Below are 12,500 nucleotides of genomic sequence, written 5' to 3'. Positions count from 1 at the left end.
TGCGATGATGTGAGATGGCTGGCTGCAGATCTACTGTACTGCCGATGACCACTACATCCAGGAACATGAGCTAGTTGTATTGACATCGTTCTGGTGCAGTGTTGCCCTGGAGAGGAAGAGGCAGATTAAGCTTTTTGCCAGGCCCAAACAGCCCAAAATAAACAAATCAGCTTTTTTAAAATTGCAAGTAGCACGAAGTCATTGAAATAAGTGATGAAATGTACTTCCTGGTTGGTTTCGGTAGAATATAAACGAAGTATGGCAGGTTGCTGTTTGTTTGGGCCCATGTGCAGCTGTGGGCCGTGTGTTTACTTCTCAGCTATTTTCTTTATTTTAAAATCGAATTGGCTGTAATTAAGCTAAATAAACAACACGCTCTGAAAGGGAGAGTGCCAAAGGCCTCGTCATTTGTGCATAAAAGGCCACCCTGGGGTGTGTTGGAAAACGTGTTTACACTGAGAACTCTCCAGGTGTGTGTACGAGTGTGTGTGTTTTTATGTGCATGCTTTTGTGTGGCTGTGTGTGTGTGTGTATGTGTGATCCTGTGTGTGTTTGTGCATGCTTGTGTGTCTGTGAAGGCATGCATATGTGTGTGTCTGTGTGTGCCAAAGTGTGTACGTGTATGGTTGTATTTTTATACAAGTTTGTATGTGTGTGTGTGTCTGTTTGTCTGAGCATGTACTGCATGTGTGTGTGTGTGTGTGTGTGTGTTGGTGCATTCCAGTGTGTGCCTGTGAATGTACTGCATGTGTGCGTGTTTATGTTTGTGCATGCCTGTGTGTGTCTGTGCATGCTTGCGTGTGTGTGTGTGTGTGTGTGTGTGTGTGTGTGTGTGTGTGTGTGTGTGTGTGTGTGTGTGTGTGTGTTTGTGTTTGTGTGGGTATGTGTGTGTGCCAATTTGCCTTTTCTATGTGAGTTCTCCTGAGGTCTATAATAAAAGGCAGCTTGGCCAGTTAAGGAGGGCGTGGTTGCTGCGGCCGCAAAATTAAAGAACATAAAACAGAAGGGAAAGAGCGAAAGGAGGAGAGAGCGGGGGGGGGGGGATCGGAACGACTGCGGTTTACGTGTCTCCTTTAGTTTTGTTGTCCCGGGCCGAGAGGAAATGCAGACCGTTAGACCAACTTCAGCTGTCAGGGGCACCGCTGGTCCGAGATCTGCTCTCTGTCCCCGCCATGCGTCGGCCTCCTCGTACGCACGCAAGGAACACCGCAGAACCACAGGGGGAGAGCGCTATACCTGCAGTGTGTGGGAATCGTGCCGCTCTCATCCCTCATGGATCACCTTCTCCCACTGAAACACAGCCTCTCTCCGGATCGGCCTCAGAAGGTTAACAGAAGCGCCCTGCGTCCGGCCTTCTCCCGTCCGCCGTTGCCTTCCTCCGCGCCATCGGTGCGTCGCTAATCGGCCCGGGCTGCAGCGCGGCCGGCCCACTGTGGCGTCTCGCGTCCTTCCGCACAGCCCCCGTGCTAATGGGAGCGCCGGTGGTTTGTGGCGGTGGCGGTGGCCGAGATGAGGGCCTAGCGTCGGTCAGACGCATTCCTCCCGGGTCCCGAGCTGCTACGCATCCAGGATAAATCTGTGGTCCAAAGGGGAAGTGCGTTGCCATAAAGCCCAGTCAAGCGTGAGCTGGAACTCAGCACGAAGGTTTACGAGCCCAGCGGGCAAACATCTCCAGCCGGCTGCACCGAGACGGAGATGTAGAGAGATATAGGGGCACGGAGAGAGAGAGGGGTTAGAGCCACCTATATATGTTTTAATTAGTAATGGTGTTGAGTAATGAAGCGCTCATCCACACGTTGTAGGTGATCCTTGGTGTGCAGAGGAAACCCTAAAGGGAGTCTGAGTCTGAGGAAATGAGACTCGCAAACATTTCTGTGGTGATTTCTTTCCACAGTTTGTGAATGAAGTATTGATGTACCCAAGCTCATTCGGAAACAAACATATTCATTGAAACATAATGTCAGACACAAACACACACACACACAGACGCATCCACACACACACACACACACACACACACACACACACACACACACACACACACACACACACACACACACACACACACACACACACACACACACACAAACAGAGACACACACACACACTAACACACACACACACGCACACACGCACACTAACACATAAACACACACACACACACACACACACACACACACACACACACACACACACACACACACACACACACACACACACACACACACACACACACACACACACAGTGAGTAAACCATCGTTAAGTGTGGTTAAGTTATAGCCCAAACCCCACTTGCCCTTTTCCCAGAGAGTGTGCTGTCAGGTTAAAGTCATATACGTACATCACACAGTGCTGATGTCATCACTTGTTGCAAGTGGGCAGGATGTTTTCTGAGGTGGTATTGCTCTACTGTGGGCAGGCAACCGTTACCCCAGGAGATCCAGCTCTCTCTCCCTCCTTCTCTCTCTCCCTCTCTCACTCTCTCCCTCTCTTTCTTCCTCTTTATCTCTCTCTATCCCTCTCTTCTTTTTTATCGGGTAAACATCTTGAGAAATCTACTGCATACTACTGGTCCATCTCTCCTCCTACCCTTCTCTCTCTCTCTCTCTCTCTCTCTCTCTCTCTCTCTCTCTCTCTCTCTCTCTCTCTCTCTCTCTCTCTTTCTCTCTCTCTCTCTCTCTCTCTCTCTCTCTCTCTCTCTCTCTCTCTCTCTCTCTCTCTCTCTCTCTCTCTCTCTCTCTCTCTCTCTCTCTCTCTCCATCCCTTGCTTATGGAAACTCTGACCTGCCTTGTTTCCAGTGACATATTAAAAATATCGTCACCAGTGAAATAAATAGTAGAGCGAGCGAGGCAGAAAAGACAGGGAGAAGAAAAAAAGAGAGAGAGAGAGCATAAATCAGCGGATCCGTATGAAGTTCAGCATTTCCATTTGGACTTTCTGCAGTGTTATAATAACCTTTCATGAACTTCCCTGGTAAACCCCAGCCTGGCTGAGTCTGACCTCACCACAAGTCCCCGTAGGCCTGGCCGGCAGCCGCCCCAGGGAACCAGCCCTCATGCTAGAGGAAGTTAATGAGCTCCACAGGGGAGCCAGAATGCAAAGGATTTGGGTGACATAGTTATCTCAAGAAAAAGCAAAAGCCGGTGCTATTGCTTCTGACCATGGTCAATTTTTGTTTCTTCCGTATGTGATTGTGTTTGTGTTGGTGTCTTTGTTTGTGTCTGTATGTTTGTGTGTGTTTGTTTTAGTATGTGAGTGTGTGTGTGTGTGTGTGTGTGTGTGTGTGTGTCTGCATGTGTATGTGTGTGTGTGTGTGTGTGTGTGTGTGTGTCTGCATGTGTATGTGTGTGTGTGTGTGTGTGTGTGTGTGTGTGTGTTAGCGTCTGCATCTGTGTGTGTGTGACCGTGCGTTAGTGTGTGTGTCTGCATGTGTATGTGTGTGTGTGTGTGTGTGTGTGTGTGTGTGTGTGTGTGTGTGTGTGTGTGAGCTCCCTGCTGCGCGGCGGAAGCGAGGGAGGCTAATGTGGGCTAGGTGTAGGGGTGTGAGTGCGCCGGACAGACTCTTAGGCTAATGTGATCTGTCAGATGAGCCCAGCCGCTCGGCAGAGACCGTGGTGTCGGGGGCGGTTCCTGAGGGCCAAGAGCACCAACACACGGGGGGGGGGGGACGACGACGACGACGACGACAGGAAATGAAACTCAGCTGAAACAGTAATTTCAGCTGAGTTTAAGTAATAATAAACATTAATAATCAGAATGTTTATTTGTTACTCACCGTTCTTGTTGAATATGTGATTAGTAAACATGTGGGCCACTGGTACAAGCCCAGCAGGTGAAGACGTCTGTTTCCAATCTTCCAAGTGTGTTGATTTATTGTCCTGTTCATGCTGTCCTTGTCGCTAACCTGGATGTTGCTTTTATGTATTTGCTAATGCTGCTTTATGGGCCGGGTCACACTGGAAACAGGATTTTGATCTCAACCTGGCAAACGAGTACTCAAACCCCTGCATAGCGCCACGGTTGTTGTGGACAGTTTGTGGATAACTAGCAGGGGGAGCAGGGGGCGACCAGCACTCAGTGAGCTGCTAGTCGCACGGCTCACTGTGGTGGTGGTTGAGGTTTGAGTCCTCTCTGTTGTGGGGGGGGACCCCCGGGACATGTGTGTGTGTCGACCACGATGGTCACATGATGCAGGCTGATGCGCCCGTATGCCCTCATTGACCTGTTTATTTGTGTTTGACTCTGTGTGTGTGTGTGTGTGTGTGTGTGTGTGTGTGTGTGTGCGTGTGTGTGTGTGTGTGTGTGTGTGTGTGTGTGTGTGTGTGTGTGTGTGTGCGTGTGTGTGCGTGTGTGTGTGTGTGTGTGCATGTGTGTGTGCGTGATAGTGTACTGTATATGCGACACAGGTGGGGCAATGGCTTCTCACTTCCTCCCACAGGAAGTCATAAAAGCGACCGCTTGGCTTTTACGGCTCCTCTGCCCTGCGTTTAATGACCGCTGTAGGCCTCCCCCATTACCCCGTCAGAGAGAGAGAGAGAGAGAGACAGTGCAGAACAGTGTGACAAACAGAGCAAGCAGGATGGGAAACAGAAACATATATACTTTGCCGCGAAGAAGTGGTTACCGCGGTCGACCGGACCCATTCAGCCCTTTATCTTTCCATTCTCGCCGAAGGGCTTTTACTTTGAAAGGCCGGGGCCAGATGTCGGGGCTGAGTTCGTCATCAGTGGCCAGCCATACCTGTGACACTGTTAAGGCATGTGCCTGCGACACAATCCTGACCGGAGTTCCATTTAACTTTAAATCTGGAGTCGTAATAGGAGCACCTGTCGGTTCAATGGCTTCAGATGATGTACTCGCTAACCACATCCCCATGGCGACATGAAAGGCCAATGGCAGGTGTCACCGTGTGACTAAGCCTGGAAATGGCTCCCATGTGCTCCAGGCACGTTGAGCAATAGTACTTTTTATTGGGTGACTTGGTAGGGCGAGAGGCACAAGGTAAAGAACCCCATTAAGAGTGTTGCAGAGGGCTTGGCTCGCACACAGGTGTGGACGGGATCGGCTAGGCGTACGAGGGGACTTTAGAAAGGCTAGCGGGGCTACAGAAGTAATTTCAGTTCCTATTAATCATCGGTTGTCTTTGTTTCTAGTTTGTTTACCAGATGTACAACACACTGTGCGATCAATCATCGTTTGATCCCTAAACGAGTTTTGCCATTGTGTGTGACGTTCTTTAGTGTGTACACCACACGCAATAATAACAGCTAAGTGTTTTACTTGGGAATGCAATGCTGTCCCTTATTGGACAGAAGCGAGATCTGTTCATTGTGCCACTGTCCTGGCCAATCATCTCACAGTACTGTTTCCTGCATAATGTTCTGCAGCTGAACAGTGGCATGCACATGTATGTTTGTGTGTGTGTGTGTGTGTGTGTGTGTGTGTGTGTGTGTGTGTGTGTGTGTGTGTGTGTGTGTGTGTTTGTGTGAGTGTGAGTGTGAGTGTGTGTGTGTGTGATAAAGAGAGTTTGTCAGAAACGGCTGGCCCGGGGCGTTCATGTCACTCAGCTCTGTCCTGGCTCAGATGCATGTGGTTGGGATCACTGGGATTAGTTGGTCGGCGTCTTTGTGAATGTGAGCATGTGTGTTTCTGTGTGTGAGCGTGTGTGTGTGTATGTGTGTGTGTGTGTGGAATTCCGACCAGATCAAACGGAAGGAAACGTGTGAGTCCCAGATGTGCTTAAAAAGGCCCGTAAAACGTCACGCCTCCAAGATGGTTGATGTACGAGGCACGCCTATAAATGTGTGTATTTGAGTGTAATTGTCTGTCTGTATGCAGGTGTGTGTGCATGTGTGTGTGTGTGTTTGCGTGTGAAATCTTGAGGCCACATGTGTATGTGTGGTTGTGTGTGGCTGCCTGTATGGGTCTCTTCACATGAGTGTTTGCATGTTTGTTTATATATATAAATATATATGTGTGTGTATGTGTGTGTGTGTGTGTGTGTGTGTGTGTGTGTGTGTGTGTGTTTGGTGGCATGTTTGCATATGTGCGTGCTCGTTTGTGTGTGGTAGTATGTGTATCTGTCCGTGCCTGTGCACATGAATGTGTGTGTATTTCTGTTTGTATATATGTGCATGTGTGTGTTTGTGTGTATGTGTGGTGCGTGCACATCTGTGCGTTGTGCATGTGTGCGTGTGTGCCCGCCCAGGCTGCATGTGCTGCATTGGGGGGTCTGGCGGCTGTGTGTGACAAGGGGGGTCATCTGCGCTCAGGCAGAGATGATGAAAACCCAGGCTCTGACCCCCCCAGGACACCCTGCTGGGACGCCATAGGACCCAGGTCAGGGGGCCAGCGTGGGGGGATGCAGGGCCCAGACAGAGAGAGAGAGGGGGGGGCGGGGGGGTCACTGGAGGCCGGGACCCGGGGAAAGAGCACCGTGGATAGGGTACACAAAACACTGGAGTCCTGGCTCATGAGAACCAGATGAGGGCAGGTTGGAGACAACTCTCTGGGGCCGGCAGGGGAAGAGAAGGAGAGGAAAGGGGATCGTAAAGCTGTCGGAGTCAGCTTGCTGCTCTCAATCCCTGCACTGATCTCAGCCTTTTTGCTAGCGCTGTGGATGCCAGATGCAAATGTTCTGTGCCTGTCTTTTCTTTTTGTACTCTTTCGAGATGGATGTTTCAATTACGGGCCGACATGTGTACCAAGCTCACGACCATGTGTTCCTTTGGGTTCTCGCCCCCACTCTGACAGGATGTGTCGGACCCTCGCTAACAGTTGGTTTTGAGCTGTCTGTGGGGGGGGGGATGGCGAGGTTGACGAGAGAAGGAAAATGGTTCTTTGACCTTTTACTCAGTTGTCTCATTCTATCTATCTCTATCTAGTATGTTTGCGTCTCCAACTTTTGTCTTTAATAGTCTGAAGAAGAGGCAGAGATGGAGACGTATAAACACATTTTCTGAATGATGTTTACACGCCTGTTTATAATTCTCTCAGTGCCTCTGTGATGAAAAGCATAGGACTATTGCACTCCATTCTGCCAAAGTTGGAATGGACACCATCACCTCTTAAACAAACAAACCCATGTTCTTCCTTCTGTTCCTAGTCGAGTACGATAAGGAGTTCTTACCGGTGCGACGACATCATCGGGAGTTCAGGTTCGACCTATCCCGGATCCCTGAGGGCGAGGCGGTCACGGCCGCAGAGTTCCGCATCTACAAAGACTTCATCCACGAGAGCTACGACAACGAGACCTTTCGCATCAGCGTCTACCAGGTGCTGGAAGAGCACTCCGATAGGTCAGTGTGTGTGTCTGTGTGTGTGTGTGTGTGTGTGTGTGTGTGTGTGTGTGTGTGTGTGTGTGTGTGTGTGTGTGTGTGTGTGTGTATGTGTGTGTGTGTGTGTGGGGGGGGGGGGGGGGGGGGGGGGGGGGGGGGGGGGTGCATGTGTGTGTCCCACTCCTCATCGTTTTTGATGTGTATCGAATGTCTGTCTTTGCTGTGTGTGTGGGTGTGTGTCATATGCATGTGCTTGCCAATACATGTGTGCCTGTGTGCATATGTGTTGGTGCATGCTTTTGTGTGTGCGATTGTGTGTGTGTGTGTGTGTGTGTGTGTGTGTGTGTGTGTGTGTTTGCTGATGTGTATGTGTGCCTAATGCATTTTTTCCACATGTGTGCATAGTTGTGCATAGGTATGTATGTTCTGTGTGTGTGTGCATGTGCGTGTGTGCAACATGTTTGTGTGTGTGTCTGTGTGTGTGTAAGTGTGTGGTGTGTGAGTGTGTATGTTTGTTGTAAACCAGTAGGTTTGTGTATACCTCTCTCTCCAGGGTTGGAGAATGTCCATTTCTTTCTTTCCCCCCTGCTCAATCCGAGCCTGCCGGAAGGTGTATGTAACTCACACTGGCAAAGGGGTCATGCCCTGTTCTCAGAGACCCCTCCTGAAGGATTCTCATGTCCTCCAGGAACAAGGCCCTCGCTTGTGGTGTTGTAGCGGAGAGAGTCTAGGGTGCATAGAGGGAAGCAGAGCACTATGATACACTATCTGCCCTGTCGGACACAGGGAATGGCCACACAGACGGCTGGCTTTATTCTCCCAGTCTCAGAGGGACAGCAATGACGGGCCGTATGCGTTTATACCACACTTTGGTGGCTCTTTATCATTGTAGGCGCAGTATTTATTAAAAAATCAGCCACTCAAGGAATAGTGCTGTAAGATTGTTCAATCTTGCTTTTGTCTCTGATGCACACATAGAGATGGACAGACACAGACACACACACACACACACACACACACACACACACACACACACACACACACACACACACACACACACACACACACACACACACACACACACACACACACACACACACACACACACACAAATATACACAGACACACACACACACACCCACCCTTTTCTCTGGCCATGCCTCAGCATTGTTTTGGCCGTCCTGCAGATCCAGTGATGGACGGTGTGTATTGTATGGAGAGACTTGTCGTTTATAAAGCCATTAAAGTCAATTAAGGAAATGAATTGTTCCCCTGGGCTTCTCCATCTGGACAACCATCACCCCCTCCTCACTGGGCCTCAAACTTTATTTAGGTGCATCTGTCCTTCTTTCCTTATTTCCTTCTCTCTTTATTTCCTTTTTTTCCTTCTTTCTTCCTTTTCCTCTTTTTTTTTTTTCCTGTTGTTCCTGTCTTTCTTTCTAGTCAAGTTGCTAATCTGATCTAATGATCAACTGACAGTGTGTGTGTGTGTGTGTGTGTGTGTGTGTGCATGTGTGTGTGTGTGCATGTGTGTGTGTGTGCATGTGTGTGTGTGTGTGCATGTGTGTGTGTGTGTGTGTCTGTGTGTGCATGGGTGTGTGTTGGTGCGTTCGTTGCGTGTCTGTATTTATCTCTCACACTATTGTGGTAGGGAGAGAGACATGTGTTTTGTGAAGACACGTGTTTGTAAAGGCATGTGTTCTGTGTGTGTGTGTGTGTGTCCTGACACAGAGAGTCGGACCTGCTCCTGCTGGACTCGCGTGTGATCTGGGCCGTCGAGGAGGGCTGGCTGGTGTTTGACGTGACGGTGACCAGTAACCACTGGGTGTTGAACCCTGGCAGGAACCTGGGCTTGCAGCTCGCTCTGGAGACCACCAGCGGTGAGGAGGAAGTCCAAACAACCACACAAAAACAAATGCTTATTCGGCTTTTTGGGTTTATTAAGGCGGGAGCGATAAAGCTGGTTGTGTTACCAGGGAAGTGTGATGTTGAACAGTGATAAACCACGGCGGCTCTAGAGGAGTCAAGACCACCGCAAAGATTACCGTCTGGAATGGCTCCCATAACCTGAACGGACGCCAAGTCCCGTGTTTTAATCAGGCAGCAGGTGCCCCTACTAAATCCAGAGTTGGGTCAACCTGACCAACACATGCTAACTCTTGAGCATCTTCCAGGATGCTTGTTTTATGTGATATATTAGGTAGCGTCATAAGGGGATCAAAAGAAAACAAGGGCTTCTTTTCTGTTTGTGATTAACAGCTGAAAGCATACGAGGCCAAGTCGACCCCATTAAACCCCATTTGGATGTCTTGTATGAGGCGAACATGTAAGATGGGATAATAGACAACATGTTTTCATCGGGGTGGGTCATAAGGAACTCATCAGGCTGCCACACAAGAGCGCTACTCCCCATAGGGAACCACCGCACAGCGCATGACCTTGGAACCCAACCCAAGGAAAATATGCCGAACAATGTTGAGTTAATCTACTTTCAGATGTGATGTCGGCGCTCGTTATACAGAAGGGTGGCTGTCATCTAAATCAAGCTACTACAGAGTTTCTTGCTGTTTTTCTCCTCTCACGAAAACATGTCAGTTCCTTCGGTTGTTCATGCTAGCCTATCAGCGCCGACCCACGCTGAACCCGCCGGGGCCCTCGCCCTCCATCATTGTTATCCCCGCGATCGTAAAGCAACATCCTCGTTTGCGGCGGCGTTACTCACGGGCTTCTCTATCACAAGGAAACCGTCAGGCGGGGAGTTCATCCTCACACAACACGGCGGTCTCCTCTCGCAGATTAACAGGTTTCCCAAAACAAACACGGTAGTGGCGGAGAGCGGCGTGGTGGTGTTTGATGGAAGTACGCAGCACCTCTCGGCAGGACACAACATGTCAGGGGAGGGGGGAAGACGCACGCTCTCTTGTTTGATTGTCTTGGAAGGGTGTGTGTCTATCTGTCTGTCTGTGTGTGTGTGTGTGTGTGTGTGTGTGTGTGTGTGTGTGTGTGTGTCTGTCTGATGTGTCTGTGTTTGGGTGTTAGTTGGTGTGTGTGTGTGTGTGTGTGCGTGCGTGTGTTTCCGTGTGTGTGTGTGTGTGTGAGAGTGCGTGGCTAAGTGTTAGTTAGTAAGTGAGTGTAACTTGTGTGTTTGTGATTGTATTAGTGTGTGTTTGTGTGTGTGTGCGTGTGTGTGTGTTAGTGTGTGGGTGTGTTTGTGTTAGCGTGTAAGTATGGGTGTGTGTTAGTGTGTGCATGTATTTATGATTCTGTGTGTGTGTGCGTGTGTGTGGGGGTGTGCATTTGATGGCAGGTTCAAGGTTATGGCAGAGCATGTACAGACAGGCACGTGGGACACCCCGTTGCCGGCAGCGACCAACAGAGCTTGTTTGCCACCATACTGTGATCAGACACACATTCTTCTGTTTGAGAACAAGATGCACGCTGCTGGAGTCCACACACGCGGCTGCAGACAAGACACGGATACGTGCAAAGGCACACATGCACACATGATAACAGACACAGAAGGGTCCTGTCTTTGATGTGTGGTGCTGTGTTTGTTCCTGTCCGGAATTGGGAATTGTTTGGGGAAAGGCAAAGGCATTCTCAGAGGTGAATCATGTTTGAACGCAGCAAAACCTAGCTGGGATTTAGTGAGGGAGAACAAAGACCACATATATCTGTACACATGCACACTCAAGGTTCAAGAACAACAGGCCTACAGTTTCCATCCCTAGTCTTTGACTTTGTACACATGTGATTGGAAAGGCAGGGCTGTTGTCCTGTGTTAAATGGATCCTCTAACCTCTAACCGCTCTCTGTCTCCCCCTGCAGGGGAAAGCATCAACCCGCGTGTGGCAGGGCTGATCGGCCGCAGCGGGCCCCAGAACAAACAGCCCTTCATGGTGGCCTTCTTCAAAGCTACAGAGGTGCACCTGCGCAGCATCCGCTCGGCTCCAGGGGGCGCCAAACAGCGGAACCCCAACCGGTCCAAAGGGGCCAAGGGCCAGGAAGCGCTCCGGGTTGCCAACATAGCAGGTGAGAGCGTTCACGCTGCGATGTGGCCACATACAATGGCAGAGGGTCTGCTTATGTATGTGTGGCATGTGGTTGAAATGCCAAATAAAATAACAAAATCAATCATCAACATCATGTGTGTGGGACAATGTGTGTGTGTGTGTGTGTGTGTGTGTGTGTGTGTGTGTGTGTGTGTGTGTGTGTGTGTGTGTGTGTGTGTGTGTGTGTGTGTGTGTGTGTGTGTGTGTGTGTGTGTGTGTGTGTGTGTGCGTGTGTGTTTGTGTGTGTCTGTGTGAGCATATCTGTGCCCTCCTGGGCCTGTGTGAGCGTGTCCGAGCATGTGTGTGTGTGTGTGTGTGTGTGTGTGTGTGTGTGTGCGTATGTGTGTGTGTGCAGGAGTGTGCAGAACTCCACATTGAACACTCAGAGATTTCAGGTCCCTGAGTTGTGAGCGAGCGTTCATTGGAATCTGGGGAAATATTGGAGACTAATGCACTTCAAACATCCCAACTCTCCCCTGTGCTGTCTTCCAAGCATCCCAGAGTGGTGGGGAATATCTGCTGCTTGGGAGCGAAGCGGGGCAGGTCTGGCTTTTTTACGGCGTTGGACATCTGCAGCGTGCTGTAGGGCAGGACGGCCCACAACACATGGAGCCAATGGGGGCTTTCAGGAATTCTTTGGGGGGATAGTAGTTAGTGGCCTTTTAAGGGCTGATGAGAACCAGTTGCTTGTGATCATTCCCTATCCCCACTACTCACAGCGACTAATGTACCACAGATCCCCCCTCCGGGGGGGCAGAGAGGTTACCGGCGTCCCAGTCCCACCGTCTAGGGTTGTGGTGGGGGTGGGAGGGGATGGGGGGGTTTAAACTGAACCCCAGGGAGGAGACGGATGCAAAGAAGAGGAACCGCGGAACGGAAAGAGGCGCAGATAAAAGTAAAAGACGGGGGAAAGGAGAAGGAGTAACGGGGGTGGAGTTGTGAGTCATGCGATGAGGTGTGCAGTAATTGTACATGTTTGTGCGTCAGTGGAATAAGGCGGAATCCAAGCTCAGATGTGTAAAGCAACCTTTAAACAGGTGGGAGCGATTCAGCTCTCAGCCAGCCTCCTGTTGCACGTTAAGAGGCTCTTAACCTTCAGAGCTTGTCCCGGGGATGTTATCACGTCAAGGCTGTCTCTCTAGCACTGCACTCCCTCGTCTGTGGCTAAT

At 50.1% G+C, this 12,500-nt stretch overlaps 1 protein-coding gene across 1 annotated transcript in view; it reads left to right on the top strand.

The window, feature by feature from the left end:
• Positions 1–12,500, top strand: part of bmp7b (bone morphogenetic protein 7b) — a 22,953-nt gene that overhangs the window by 7,912 nt on the left and 2,541 nt on the right. The window contains exons 2-4 of the mRNA XM_060038710.1: positions 7,108–7,300; positions 9,011–9,159; positions 11,108–11,311. Of these exons, the coding sequence (XP_059894693.1) occupies positions 7,108–7,300; positions 9,011–9,159; positions 11,108–11,311 (546 nt within the window). The remainder of the gene's footprint in view (positions 1–7,107; positions 7,301–9,010; positions 9,160–11,107; positions 11,312–12,500) is intronic.

This window comes from Gadus macrocephalus, chromosome 1 (genome assembly GCF_031168955.1).
Source record: "Gadus macrocephalus chromosome 1, ASM3116895v1".
NCBI classification, from domain to species: domain Eukaryota; kingdom Metazoa; phylum Chordata; class Actinopteri; order Gadiformes; family Gadidae; genus Gadus; species Gadus macrocephalus.
This window is presented reverse-complemented; position numbering and strand designations above follow the sequence as displayed.